Source organism: Dermacentor variabilis, chromosome 2 (genome assembly GCF_050947875.1).
Source record: "Dermacentor variabilis isolate Ectoservices chromosome 2, ASM5094787v1, whole genome shotgun sequence".
Lineage (NCBI taxonomy): Eukaryota > Metazoa > Arthropoda > Arachnida > Ixodida > Ixodidae > Dermacentor > Dermacentor variabilis.
Window position 1 is genome coordinate 47,612,697 of NC_134569.1, and position 15,382 is coordinate 47,628,078.

A 15,382-nucleotide genomic window follows, 5' to 3' on the forward strand; every position below is an offset into this window, starting at 1 on the left:
AGAAAAAGTTCTTGTGCAAAAAAAATGCGCGTTGAAGCACATTCTAAATTTCTGGAGGGCAAAATATGTTTTCATACAGTAATTTTCCAGCTAAATAATTGTTAGATCAGGTCAGTTCTTTCTTTTTGTTTGTTTTTTCAGGTGACAAAATTATTTATTTATTTATTTATTTATTTATTTATTTATACATACTGTTAACCCTCATGTGAGGGTCATTACAAGGAGGGAATACATCACAAAAACAAAACTGATACAGAAGGAACTTTGACTTATCATAAAACTTCAACAAAAGATCATCAAAAAAGATCAAGATCATCGAACAAGTGGCAAAGAATGATCGACAGGAATGCAAAACGTCAAGAAAACATCAAGAAATGGTTGCAATTGTAGCATAAATGAAGGCGAGTATAAACGTTCATGCTAATTTCATGCTCCTTAATGAAATTTGAGTCAGCAGCAGGTTATGTTCACTCTCGTGAGTCTGCAGCAACTGTGGGTATTTAGTGATCCCTCGTGCGTTCTGTTTAATTTACATTCTGCACTTTCAGAGTGGGAAGGCTATGATCAATTATTGTCATTCTGTATACTGCGTTTCTTTTGCAATATGTATATCTAAATAGGTTATTCACACTGTTATTTTTCTGTTATCCCGCATGTGATAAATATGCATAATGCTGTGTTGTTCTTACAGCGCACATCAGTGCAAGAAAAGTTAGGTTATGTTAACTTGCGGTGTTGAACGTTCAGTAGCTGAAAAGCTGACTACGAGGGACACCGTAGCGGAAGCCTCCGTATTTATGTTCACCATCCAGTGTTTTTGACTGTACACCCCAAGCGGAATTCACGAACATCTTTTGCATTAAATCTCTCAGAATGCAGCCAATGTGGCTGGGAATTAAATCTATGGCCTCATGCCAAGCAGCGCAATGCTATACAGCCACCAAGCATACTGAAGAAGTAGGGCAAATGTGAAACGAAAGTTTGAATACGAGTTTGTTGATACAATTGACCTTCTGTTAATTTTTTTCTTACATTTCTTATTGCTCGTTCTTTAACTTTCCCATACAGTATATCTCTACTCCCTTTTTTCATGAAAATTTAGGCCCCTGGGATTGGCAAGCTCAGCTTACATGTGAAGACCCTTGTACATTTCATATTCTTACTACCACTTGAAAGAATCAGCTGTACGTCTCCACTTCACCCTCCTCTGCCCCCTTCCGAGGCTAACAGGCGCATTTTTATACATTTCGACTACTGTCGTACTCTACACGTCTACTTAGCAATTTCACGGCTGTGTGTTTCCATTGAGCATCCATGGCAATTGTTGCCTCGTCGAATACAAGTCCAGTTGTTAAGAGGAAGCTTTAGCTCGGGCCCAACTCCGACGCGGCCTATTCAAATACATGTAAAACAAAAAAACGTTTTTATGAGATAACCCCTGGACCGATTTTGATGAAATTTGTCGCATTTGAAAGAGAAAGTTAAATTCTAGTGACTGTTGGAAGCGGAATTTCGATTTAGGGCTTGAATTTTCTTAAAACGATTTTCAAATATTTGACCGTTTGAAAAAAATAGAAGCACGTAGTTTATAAATTCATAGCTCTGCATCAAGAACCGATATCGCGGTTCTGTAAGCGGCATCCATTAGATCATTCAAAGCGGACAAATTCAATATGTCATTTTACATCTTACGTTAATTTGTTACGTTGGTTACAACGGTTTTGCAAAAGTTGTATTTCTCTATGATTAAGTTTTTTTATATTCATGTGTAACATATCAATTTTGTCCGCTTTAGATATACTATTAGATGCAATTCACAGAATTGTATTATCATTTTTAGTGGTTAAGTTACAGAGTTGTAAACTTGATAGTTTCGTTTTTTGAAAATTTTCGATTTTTGCCAATTTTTAATAAAAAATTGACGATCTAACTCAAAAATTCGAAACCAACAGTCACTAGATTTTAAGTTTGTCTTTTAAATGCAACAAACCTCGTCAAATTTGGTGCAGTGGTTGCCGAGAAAAACGAATTCTCCTTTTACATGTATTTAGATAGGAGCACTCGAGCTAAAGCTTCCTCTTAAAAGGCTGGCTTCAGATACATCACTTCTACCAATGTTGGACCTCTTCATGTGAAGTGAATAAAGAAGCGGCCACATGCAATGGGTAGGGTGAAGACAGCGAAGCAATCGGAAGAGGCGATGGGTGTGACCACCCCATGAAAGTTCGCCTTGCTCGCTCCAGTAGGGGAACGACAAGTGCTGGCATTGGTGGAGAAACTTGACGTGGCCTTCTCTATAGGCTTGCTAGAAATTCTGCACCATACACAAGTTATGGTTAACCGATCTTATGACTACATTTGCCAGTTATGCGTGGTCACCAGACAAAGGCACTAACCTGCAATCATGGAAGGTGAAGCACACTTGCACCCACATCCCAAACTGCTCTGGCTCTTGGCAGACAGCGTGCCAATCCTTGGAAAGATATGCTTTTGCTACCTTGCCGTCTCTTCCACAACCTTGCAAAGATCTTACCTTAATTATACAACTCGTAGAGTTTCTGAAAAACATGTTCTGGTAAGAGCTGCACTGAAATGCATGAATTAAGAAATCACCCAGACAAATAAACAAGCTCTTGCCATGTAAAAACCTTTATGTGGCAGTATACATGTGGAATGTCTCCGACCTTGAATGCAGCTTGCCGACGAAATTCGGTCCCATGCGTGGTTACATATTAACTAAAATGTGCATCTAGCTCCTTCAATGCCAGAGGTGCATCCCAGTGTACAAGCTTTGCTCAATACATATATAGAATCAAACAAAAGTGCGGCTACAAGGATTCATCAGCAGAGGAGTCTTCTTCGGATGATCCAACTGTTCTCGTCGAGTCCGAGCCAAACGTTGTCATCTCTGTGGGCGTCGGTAGGAGGCGTTCCACTACAGGAAGTGAAATCTGTAAACAAGGAAGAAAAAATAACTTTGGCTTAGGACTACATTTACGCAACGAAATATTTTATATGCTGTTCTTGGAGCTTTGTAAAAAGATGTGATGCTCATTTCATTGTAGGTAAATCTGGACCATTCCATGAACGTAGCTCAATAAAACCAGCAGACCCAAAAATGCAGTCCGCATGGCACCTTTTTAATATTCAGTATTGTATGCATTTGAGCCACTATGCAATGACAAAGCAGGTTCCATGAACTTTGGAGCGTGTTTCGAACCCGCAACAGCAACTGGCTTTGCAGATCTTTGTTAGAAGCATATATAAAAGTGAATAGTGCTACTGTAGGTGCTTGCACCAGGCACTGTAAGGCACATGCAGGCTGTTAACGGGGACAACCTTCAGGCAAGAAGCCTCACCAGCCACTCCAGTGCCTGCTGGGTGAACAGGCGAACCGAATACTCAAGCCGGATGGACTGCAGGTAAAGGTTGTTGAGAGTGGCTGTAGTCAGCTCGCTGATGTTGGCGACGCCCGTCAGGGTCTGCAGCATGTCCGACATCGAGCTGAGCAGCCGACTGTAGGACTCCTGCAACTGGGAGGACATGCCGCGAACCAGGACTGCAGGGTGCTCCAGGGCACGGCTGGTGGCACCCAGTGCACCTCGAGCAACAGCAAGCACCATGGCTTGCACATTCTGCACCCAGAAAAGCAGATTCTGCTTAGGCGCACACATGCATACACAAGGCAGCACAGAAGTGCATTTCATCTTGCTTCAAATTCTACCCCACTCCACACATTCTGCTAAGAACTATGGATACAAAAGCCAGGCAGAGCTAGATTGCCAAGTCATCATCAGAGATAGCATAACTGCCCTTTTCCCTGCAAGTGGTGCTCTTTAGGCAAGCAAGTCACATTAAAGGGACGGTAGCAGCACATTGTCATGATAATGCAGTAGATTTGTGCTCCAAACTATTTAAATCATCACTTTTACAAAGAACTGAGCTCAAGAGAAAGTGGCAAACGTGGAACTAAATTGACACCACTACTGGTATTGCAATTTAGCAACTACATTTGCAATTGTTACATCGCAGCCTATGACTCCCAATAAAAATGGCTAAAAATGTCGCATTTCAACATGGCAAACATGTTGCCCTTGACAATTTTATTGGCGATTTTTTCGGATGTTCACTAATCAGCGATACTGTACCTTGACACTGCTCTTTTGGACTCATCGACAGGAGTGTGTCGCACTCTCTGCAATGACCTCCAACTCAAACTGAGCAGTAGCCCTCCACATAGCATGACATCCAAAAACTGCCAAGTGCAGCTTACAACACCATGTAATAGACCCTCCTTGAGTCAGGCAATATGAATCGTAGAAAAATTGTGCATTCCCTTCAGTCTAAAATTCCCCCTGAAACTAAGTCATCCTTTGGTGCGAAACAAATGTTGCTGCGTTTCTAGAAGGGCTATCTCCTGGACTGATTCAGCATTTGCTTTTTAGGATGTCTTTAGCATAGATTATAGCTCCTAATCTCACAACCACTTTTCATAACAGAGGGTAATGCAATGCAGAATAGCATGTGGCTGCCAAAGCCAATCTACAGTATTTCTGCTGTTGCTCCTTGCCTGTTTGGCTCATTCTGAATAAGCAGCACAAGTACTATGCCGAGGGCAAAAGCAGACACAACCAGTAGCAGATGCCCTGTGCGTCTCGTATTGCTGTTTCTTCAGAATGGGCCATGTACTATCCAGCCTAAGTGAACATAAACCTCACCATTTTGGCTCCAGTTTCACTCTTAATTAGAATTTTCAATTCATGAAGCTCATTATGGTTAGCATCCCACCACTGCACTGGCTTCACTATGATGCAATGTGGCCTTCTCTCGCACAGCATGCTGAACCAGCAGCTCTCCTTTGTGCCACACCCACCTTCACCTGGGCCTCATCGGTAGGCTCGCTCAGGAGTCCCTGTAGCCAGGATGAATGGAGGCTCATGCGTGCCAGGGTCTCCTGGAACGACTGGTTGGTGCTGGTCGCCAGATTCTGCTTCATGCTCTGGATTAGCTGCAGAGCCACCTGGAACCGAGACAGGGAGTCGCCAGCATACCGCTGCAGCACACTGAGCTGCAGGGCAGCATGGCGCGAGGCGCATGTTGTTGCCTTGCGTGAGATGCTGTCCAGCCGAGCCAGAAGAGCCACATCTTCTGGAGGCATGGTCTCGTTCCCTTCTTTCTTCATGTCAATCCCAAGGGATGCAATGTGCTGAAGAGAAGTTTGGGAAGTTCTTATCACACTGCTGCACTCGTATCACTATGGTCCAAGGTCTTTTTGTGAACCTACTCAATGGAATTGTATAGGTCAGCTCTTTCAGATATAGAAGAAGGAACATATCTAGGCCAGTTGGTGCACATTAGAGAACTAAGGGCAAGAACAGTGCAGACTGGACAGAAAGGAGCAGACAGTAAAGAGCTCATTCCAATTGTGCAAGCAGTACCGCCTGTATTGTGCACCGCAATGACTGCCCTGTCGTAGGAAAAGAATGTAGTGCTGTCCACAGTGTTCAGTATACTTTACTTTATCAAAGTACAAAACAAAAGAAAAGAATTACACTACAGGACATATCTCAAATTACAAAAAGATATTAAGTATGAACCCTCTCTGGCGATCCGTTTTCTCTACAAGCACAGCCATTACACTTTCAAATTAAGCCTACAGCACTGTAAAAACGAACATTAAGAGGATGCCAATTTCACACACGGTAAAGGCGTTCAGCTGATAGCCCAATAACTTTCAGGAGTAACAAGTGCCATATTTAGGAATTCATGTGTGTAATCAAGGGACTTGCATGTCTCAAGCGATTCACAAAAAATAGTAGAACTCATTCTTTAAGTGCCAGCTAAAAATTGTCTCAAGTTCAACTAAACCTAAAGCAGAGACTAAGAGGAACAGCATTATGCAAGAATAGAACTAAAAAGATTTTTTGCAACCCAGATAATCATCTACTTTACATCGTCATATTTTCTATGATTACCAACAACCAACTGAAGTACAGTTGCCACAGAGTAATGATGTGGCACCAATTAGGAAATTGTCAATCCAGCAGTGATGCCATAGCGGTGAAAGTTCATCACTTTTTTTTAAACAAGTTGCCGTAATAGCCCAACTATACATGCATTTATCTAAATATGCAACATGCTGGCATGTCTATTACTGAGAAAATGCTACAAATTACTTAAATGAAAATGAAAAACTACAACATACTGTATAATCAACTAACCCAGAAAGCCGCTTTACAACCAAAAACTCCTGTGTATAGTACAACATGCACAAACTACTTTAGGAGCAAGAAAGGAATGGCATCTGGCCTGAATAAGCAAATTCCCCTTTCCACTGGTTCTAGCTATTACCAAAGAGAGATTCGAGCAGGTGTTTGAGCAGGTAAGGCAACAGTGGGAGCTTAGACGTGATGTTCTAAAACGCAATAATTAGCATAACTGTGAAGAGCAGGTGCAAAGAATAATGACATCAATTTCGGGATTTTCTTTCTGGGACACAGTAAGAAAAAAGACAAAAGAAAGTAAGGCACAATTTAGCTCTGCTACACCCCAGTACATTTCTGTTCCATAATTTCCCCTTAGGGCTAAGCAGCTAAGCTTATGGTGAAGGTTTAGTCAGTGTATAACAGTTTCCTGTAGGAAAGAAAGTAGCAGGAGAGCCAAATTCAAGAATTTCGCAAATTGTCTATTAGATCAGCTGCGATAAGGCTGCAGTGGCCAAATCATTTTCTGGTGTACTGGCCTATCCACACTGTGAAACATCTGCTTTACTGAGGTTTGGATCTCTTATTTAAATGACTGGAACCTTCTCTTGTCCACCAGAAAGCCATGTTTGACAATTTACCATTATACCTGCTAAAGAGCAAAGCAACACAATTCATTTAAGCACTACATTGGCAGCCCCATAGCCTTTCAATTAATCATTTATTTTTCTGTCTCTCCGATTAAACAAGACAAGCAACTCTAACAGAGCACAGTACAAATACATTTTGCTCAGTTTCCTCATGCGAAATAATATTCACTATGCAGCACAGGAAATACCATGAATGCCTTTTCTATAGACATGCAAACAAACATCCAGCATACCTGGTCCAATGTAGCTTCAGTAGCAACAAGAGCTTGCTTGGCATAGCCCAAGATTTGGCTCTGGCACTGTGAGATAGTCTCCACAGGATGTGCCACCATGTGAACCGTACCAGCAGACACATTTTTGATGTTGCTGATCTGCAATAACAGAAGCAATCAATTCATCAGTGCAGCAGGCATAAAGTTCAACGGTCAAGTGGTGATAACTGCGTCATTTCATCATCCTGTCTCAGCTGCACACTATCTGGCAACATCCAGGATGTGCCGAAATGATAAAAATGGCACTCCCTTGGCAACCGCTTGACGTCACCCCTTCAGTTTAACTCCATCCTATGCAGGCTTCACAGAGCTTGCTACAAAGAAATATGTACTTTTCAAATGCTGTTTCAATCCAACTTCACCACCATACGTTGCTATGATGTATTGATTGAAACATGTGCCTAATATATGAAAAGCTCCAACTGCACAGAGCCTTGTAGAGGCTATAAAATACCACAGCTTGGCCTCCGAAACCTTATATGGCTATTTTAGCAGCTTCACAAGTGCATTAAGAAAGATCGAAATATAGCCCCTTTACTTCAAACCTATAGGCAATGCTGGATGATACACGTAATGTTTTTTGTCCACTTTAATTTTACTTTAGCTTGTCATCTCTATGCTTCAATTAAAACTACTAATAATTTCTGCTATGCTTTGCATGCCTTTTTTATATGTTAGCTTATGTGGCTGCGAATAACGAAAATCGGGCTCCTCAGTTCCCCTTCTCCTCGTTCACATAATACAGTGTGAAAGAGGAGGAAATTTGCACCTCTTTAAGGCAAAGTTGCATGCTATAGTGGGCAGTCAATCTTGGCCGCTGCCTCGCACGAAAATAACTGGTTTGCTATGCGAGTGAGCTGGGAAAGTTATTTAGCAATCGCGCGTGACCTTTAGCACAACGGCCTTAATTTTACTAAGAAAATCTACGCCTGTTCTAGTTAGCGCTGCTTTCAAATAAGCGATTGTGGACACTGATACTTTGTAACGTCAGCAGCTTAATTGTCTAGAAATTAATGGCCTCAACATAAAAACATGTGGTTGTTCACATAAATGACAGTTATAAGAAAGTTACTTTGATTCATACAGCAAACGTTGCTTTAAAGGCGTCCGTAAACTACAAGGAAATAGCACCGAAGCGAGATTTCCGCCCGATTACACACCGTAATTGCGTGACGCAGAAACACGATAGCCGCGAGTCCCGGTACACGCAAGGTGACCCGCCTCTTGCCGACACACACTTACCTGAGACATGCCGTAATCCTTGACATCGCCATACTTCTTGAGCCCGTACTCGACGGCATCAGTCACTATCTGATCGGGTGCCTTCTTCTTGACGTCAGGGTAGACCTCTTCGAGCTTGTCGAGCCCCTTGCAGGCCAAACAGTCGACGATGCTGATCGGCGTAGCCAACTTGTCCACAACGGGCTTGCTTGTGGCGAAGGCTACTGCCGCCGATTTCTCGGCGGTGCCGATCGCATACGCCAACAGGCCCGGGTTGGCTTTCGCCCGAGCGTACGACTGTGCTGCGGTTTCCCACAGACTTGTGACGGCGGGCAGTTCGCTTATGCGAGTCACAAAGTTGGACTGCACGCCTTGAAGGGGCGGTACCTCGGCAATGGCCTCCGGCATGTTTAGTTTCCTGATGCGTACGACAAGGAAAACTGCAACAGATACAAAGCACTTATGTGAAACCAGCCGAAACCATCAGATCGCGCCGTTTGTCTTAAACCGCCTAAAGTAGCAACACCCCGAACAGGAGAGATGATCAACTGTGAGTTGACAACAGTAGGCAAAACAAGAGAAGAGGAAATGGAAAAGTTTCTTACAAGAGAGTCGACTAGCAGCACTTCGTGCTACGCGCTGATGTAATCTGCGCGAAATCGCGCTGAGCGGACGCTTATATATCGTACCAACGGAACTGTCGTAGGTGAGAGAACGCGCACTTGCTACACGCAAACTTCCGGAAGAGAAACCGAAACTGACTTGTTGCTTATGCTGTCGCAACGGCTGTCGCATAACGTCCTGCGCTTAATTTGTGCGGCCTATGCGAGAGACAAAACAATAATAGTTTTGTTATTGATCTTTATATTTAAAACGTATAGTTACAGGCATATTTTGTTTAAACACTCAACATTATACATTTACTACTACTTTCAGTTTGTTTTTGTATGATTAGGAAGAATCGTCTGCCCGTTCCCGTGCATACGTCTCGGCAGAAAGTTTCAAATATCGTCAGAGTCTGTCGCACATTCTCAGAAAGCAATACTTGAAACTGCTGTGACTTCTTCCGCTTATATCGTGCACTAATCGAATCAGGAGCAAATATAGGGAATATAAACATGTATAACGGTGTTGTCTCTTCCACACACGTGAGGTAAGCGAGAATTTTTCATGCCAGTGCGAATATTCGCCGCTACCAGCTGCTGCTTCCTTACAGTACTTTCTTTCTTTACCCGCCGTGGTTGCTCAGTGGCTATGGTGTAGGGCTGCTGAGCACGAGGTCGCGGGATCTAATCCCGGCCACGGCGGCCGCATTTCGATGGGGGCGAAATGCGAAAACACCCGTGTGCTTAGATTTAGGTGCACGTTAAAGAACCCCAGGTGGTCGAAATTTCCGGAGTCCTCCACTACGGCGTGCCTCATAATCAGAAAGTGGTTTTGGCACGTAAAACCCCAAATATTATTATTATTTCTTTCTTTCTTCGAAGGGCTTCGACCGTTATTAGTAGAGAACCGTACGACCTGTTCGCGGAGTCAGAAACAGAGCTTGATCAAACGCCGTCGGTTGCGGTATCAAGTAGCACCAGGTAAGCACTAATCAATTCATATATGTCTTATGTCAAGAAGACACGTCATCTAAAGGTTTCAACGTTCTTGAACTGGCTTAATGTAGCCAAAAAAAAAAAATTTAACAGAACTGTCTAGCAAGCCATATGTGTGCTGTTTCGCAATTAATTTGACATAACGGACGACGAGATTACTTATATTCGTCACGAACGTTAATTATTTATGCACATAAATATAAGCCCACCAGTGTTTTTTGCCCGAAGAATTGCAGCCGTCGCTGGCGGGAGTTGAACCCACGTCCTCGCGCTCAGCAGCACAACGCCACGAGCCACCATGGCGGATATTCACTTCTCTCGCCTGTCTTACGTATAGGACAGTGGAGTGGCCGGGCATATGAATCGGTTTTCATCTTTATCATTATTATCTCTTTTGCACTGAAGGCAGTCTTCGATAATCGTACGCATAGTAAATCCGAATATTCGACCATATATAATCCGTAATACTTGAGTAAATCGAACATTCAATTTTTTTTTAATTGAAACAATGGTTCGCGCTATCACACCTCGATATAACGAAGTCACATTCGGCGCAAAATCTGGTTTGGTATATTTTACCTTTCTATAAAACAACGTACAGAAATCGACGTCAACGATCGAGCTCGCAACCGAAGCCGTGCAGCAGAAGTGCGAGCGCGAGCAACGCCATGCTTTTTTTTTTAAAGAGAGGCAAGAAAGAAAAATGATGATAGAAAATGGTGGCACCAATTACCAAAATGTGAATTTTAATATAACTTGATTAAACGCGCAGAGGAGCGCACCTAAGGCTACTGCTTAAAAGCGTGCTGCTGGTTTGCATAGCATCTCGAGCCACGTGAAAACAAAAATTTACTTCGCTGTAAGCGATACTGTGTTTTATCTTGCATTTTCGGTATACAACAGTAGAATTTGATACTTACAGAAACAAATTAATGTGGTGGTGGTGGGAGTGATCAGCTTTATTGAAAAGGGGGGAAGGGGGCAGGTGGCTGAGGGATCGGGCTCAAGCAAGGGGGCCTGCTCGACCTTCTCCGCCCAGTCCACCAGTACAAGCTGTCGGTCGATGTCCCCGGACCTGAGCCAGGCGGCCCAGTCAATCTCGCTGCTGACCGGCGATGAATGCCCAATGAAAATTTAGAATTGCTTCGGTATATCCCATAATTTGTAATGTATACTCGTGCTTGTTATATCGCGGTTCGAATGAACTCGGAAGTTCGCGTGTTCGCACATCCTCTGTTGTTATTTTTGTCTTACGTGGCTCCAATCGAGCAATTATTCCTTGTGGTGATAAAAGTTAATGAGCCTGAAATAAAGAGGAGGACAGAGGAAGAAAAAAAGTGTGCAGGACAACTATCGTAACCTTAAACAATCGTTCCTTTTCAGTTCGACATGCAACAAGAGCTCAAATGAAATCGACGAAATACTTCACAACGTCATGCAACAGGTGGGCCGTCCTCGTCACCTTTTATCCCCCTTCTTCGTATCGTATTGTCACGTGGCTGTGACAGGCATTGGCCGGCAAGCATACTGGCGGGTGAAAACGATGATCTTATAAGGGAAGCGGTTACATAACTTGAGCCAAGAATTTAAAAAGGAAAGGCGCGTCGGAAGCGAATTGAACCGAACGCATTCTATTCGCAATAGCCTATAGTTACTCAGAAAAATTCCCCCCCCCCCATAACTCACAAATTAATTCAGTTTAATTACAGAACTTTTTAATTATTGGCTGAGAACCCCAAGTATGATATGCAGATTTGTAGAGCACCTTGAGAAACCACCGATCGAGTTGTTTCCTTTACGATACGTCTCACGTAGTCCAGCCATAGAGTTTCTCACTATAATAATAATAGTGAGAAACTCTATGAGTCCAGCAGCATGCATTTTCGCCGTCATCCGACGGGAGCCGACCGTGTTCACCGAACGCACGCTTGAGAGCAGCACGATACCACTGCGCAAGCGCTCCGTCACGTGGCTTTATTCATATTTCGCGGGCTTTCTTTGCAACCCGGAAAAAAGGACTACGTGAGACGTATAAAGAAACAGCTCGATCGGTGGTTTCTGGATGTGCTTTAGAAGCCTGCGTATCATACTTGGGGACCCCAGCCAATAATTAACAAGTTGGGTAATTAAACTTATTTAATTAGTGAGTTATGGGGAAAACAAGAAAAATTGTCTGAGTTACTATAGGCTATTGCGAATAGTATGCGTTCGGTTCAATTCGCTTCCGATGCGCCTTTCATTTTTAAATTCTTGGCTCAAGTTATGTGGGGCGCCCTGTATATGGGCATCATCGTATGCATCCTGCAGATTACCTCGGGATAACAGCGAAAGCTCGACCACGTCCTACAGCAGTCGGTTCTCGCGGTTCTCGCACTAGCTCCGATATAGGACGAGGCCGTCGTTCCTACACTTGCTACAACATTCGAGACGCACACACTCTGAGATCGCAAGCACATTAATGCGTATTACGCCTAATCTGACATAACGTAGGCGGTGTCATGCTATACCCAGTACGAATATATATGCATGTTCCAATTCGTGGCATCCGATACCATAGTCGGTGATTTGCGAGAAAGCTCGATCGACTGCCGAACGACGAGTAACACGAAATACACTTTGTTTTCGAAGAAACTGTCTCGCTGCCGCGACTGCTCCTGTTATGTGCTGCAGGTGGACGCTGAGATCCTGCAGTGCGTGGATCGAGGGAAGCCCCTGACAAGCATCCTCTGCTCGCCCCCCGGGCGCGCCTGGAGGCACAGGTTCGTCGACGGCTTCTACGCGTTACTGTTACAGCACATTTAACTGTACGACTATTCGCGCGTATACGACCGGGCAAGCTGGCAGCTGTACATGCGTGGCGCGGTCGCTAGGACTTTGGCGTGCGCCGTGCACGTGCGCGTGTGCGAACTCACACTTCTGCGGGGCGCTGGTGTACACTTTTACTCCCTTTACGGTGCAGCCTTCTTGGAATATGTACTCTTTGTAACGTTCGCGCCCTTTAGGGATTGTCTTGTCCCGCAACAACAATCGTCATCTGCCTTTGCGTGCTTTTCCTTCCCACTGCGTAAGGTCCCGCTATTCGCAGGTCGGGAACGGAATGCGCGATATCAGCCCGACATAGCATCCTTGTCAGGAGAAGGTAGCGAGCGCAGAGTTTTCAAGAAACGAAACGCAACCCAGACAGAGGAGTAGGAAGATCAACAGCGAGTTTTAGGTTATAGGCGACGCAAGGCTCACCCAAGCGTTGCGGGACGCAAACAGCCTGCTGTACTTATAAAGAACCCAAAGCGAGCACACAAGAGCGCGAAGGGCACAAAACCTCTCTGTCTGGGGCTAAATAACACCCTAAAGGGTGCAAACTTTGCTCCTTCTCTCTCTCTAACGGTGTGCGCGCACTGCTGCAGAGTGTACCACTTGTGCACGCGCTGCATGCAGGCAGTCCTCCTCCGCCGAGCACGCAGGGTCGGCGGCCACCGCTGGGAGACAGCGACCGCGTCAGCTTCCTCGGGGCTGCTCCTCGCGCTGTCCACCACCGGCGAGCGGCGTGCGCTGGCTGGACACGCCGCACGCGGTGAGCGTGACCCGGGGCATGCGCGGCACCCAGCAGCTGACGCCCTTCGACGATGCCCGCGTGCGCCAGGCCTACCACCGGGCGCGCTGGATGAACCGGGCGCTGCAGTTCCGCATAGCGCTGGTCCGCGCTGTTTCGTACACCATTTACGAATGCTGCGTTGCCACGCACATATGTGCATGTTTTGCGGAGATTGCGAGCATTCGTTACTTGAGGGATGTGTCAGTGCGCAGGGTTGTCTGCTACAGATACACGTGCCACGGACAGCCGAAAACAGTATAGTGTGAGAACGTGACAGGTAGGTCACAGCCTCACAGCACAAAAAAAAAAAAAAACAAAAAAAAAATGTGCGGTTTAACGTGAGGAAGCTGCACAGTGTGTTATTTATGGCGGACACCACGGTGGAGGGTTCCAGATTAATTTTGAACCCCCTTTGTTAATTTTGACCCCCTATGGTTATTTACTGAGCATGCAAGCACACGGGAAGCAAGCAACATGAATGGACGGATGGGGGAATGGATTACTGCGATCATTTCGATTTCACTTTGGTCGCGTGGGCTATAGAGACTGCCTCTAGCCCACGCGACCAAAGTGAAATCGAAATGATCGCAGTAATTCATTCATCCATCCGTCCATTCAAGTTGCTTGCTTCCCGTGTGCTTGCATGCTCAGTAAACAACCACAGGGGGTCAAAATTAATCTGGAACCCTCCACCGTGGTGTCCACCATAAATAACACGTTGTGCAGCTTTGTCACGTTAAACCGCACAATATTTTTGGAGGCATTGCCATATCACATATTGTTTTATATTCTGCGAGGCTCATTTTATTCCGCGACATATTGCTAGCTGCGAGGCACTTGACTGTAAATGTTTCATTTAAATATCGGTTGTTTGTGATCATCACTCACGACCTCCTCACGTTGACCTGTTGACTGGCGGTTACAACTCGCTGTCTCTGCCTTCCCACCTGTTTTTCGTGTGCGTGGCTAAGCCCGAGGGTGCGGGACGAAATCTCGGAGTCTGCCACTATACGCGTACCTCATAATCGGGTTGCAGTTCTGCACGTAAAACCACGGAATATAATTTTTCGTGTGATTTCAGGACGTGAACGATCCCGAAGTGCAACAGTCTCTGCAGGCAGTACAGCCTTTTGACTTCCAGATGGGCGGCAGAGCACCACCGGTTCACATCGCCGGCGTAGATCCCGACATCGACGAGGAAGCTGAGCTGCCTGACTTTCCTGATATGCAGTAATGAGCGACGAGCTGTCGCTTGCATCGTATAAGCTTAAAATATGCGCTGCTAGGTGCACGCACCGAAGAATGGCACAGTGTTTGCTAGTTATGCAGTTTGCGTTCCTTTCTTCCTGATGTGCACCTTTCCCCCCCTTCTCTTGTTGTCCTCAAGGTTAATAAAATGTGTGTTGAAGAAAACCAAACATAATGCGGACCCTGTGTACTCTTTTATCTGTTTCCAAATACAAGTAAACAGAAAGTTGTAGGTAATCACCGCTGACATATTGCGTTCGATTTGTTCCAATCTGATCGAATCATGGACAAGGTCGACACTATATATATATATATATATATATATATATATATATATATATATATATATATATATATATATATATATAAAGCTTACACCCTTTGGGTTGTATATTTGCAACACAGCTATAATCGTCATCTGTCTTGCTTGCGTTTCCTTTATTGAAAACGTTGCGCTCGCTACTTTCCTGTCGAGAATGCTCTGTCATGCTGATAAATCATATGCCGTTCATGACATGGTAGTACCAGGCGCGTAGCTACAGACGACGATTATTGTTGTGTGGCAAGAGATACGACCCAAAGGGTGTAATTTTGT

The 15,382-nt window shown here is 44.6% G+C and overlaps 2 protein-coding genes across 3 annotated transcripts; one reads left to right on the forward strand and one right to left on the reverse strand.

Annotated features, from left to right (window-relative positions):
* Nucleotides 1-2,631: 2,631 nt before the first annotated feature.
* On the reverse strand, nt 2,632-9,058 carry LOC142571788 (perilipin-2-like). The gene is made up of 6 exons (XM_075680398.1): nt 8,952-9,058; nt 8,368-8,786; nt 7,087-7,224; nt 4,874-5,206; nt 3,360-3,635; nt 2,632-2,951 (listed from the first exon to the last, which is right to left on the reverse strand). Exons 2-6 carry the CDS (start codon nt 8,752-8,754, stop codon nt 2,829-2,831), a joined length of 1,257 nt encoding a protein of 418 aa, XP_075536513.1. The 5' UTR covers nt 8,755-8,786; nt 8,952-9,058; the 3' UTR covers nt 2,632-2,828.
* Nucleotides 9,059-9,271: 213 nt separating this feature from the next.
* On the forward strand, nt 9,272-14,948 carry LOC142570832 (uncharacterized). 2 transcript variants are annotated; one of them, XM_075679148.1, is made up of 6 exons: nt 9,272-9,499; nt 9,834-9,932; nt 11,331-11,391; nt 12,618-12,706; nt 13,383-13,518; nt 14,621-14,948. In XM_075679148.1, exons 1-6 carry the CDS (start codon nt 9,465-9,467, stop codon nt 14,771-14,773), a joined length of 573 nt encoding a protein of 190 aa, XP_075535263.1. In that variant the 5' UTR covers nt 9,272-9,464; the 3' UTR covers nt 14,774-14,948. The 2 variants fall into 2 exon arrangements, with proteins under 2 accessions (XP_075535263.1, XP_075535262.1); XM_075679147.1 differs by having other exon boundaries at nt 9,273-9,499; nt 13,383-13,641.
* Nucleotides 14,949-15,382: the final 434 nt, after the last annotated feature.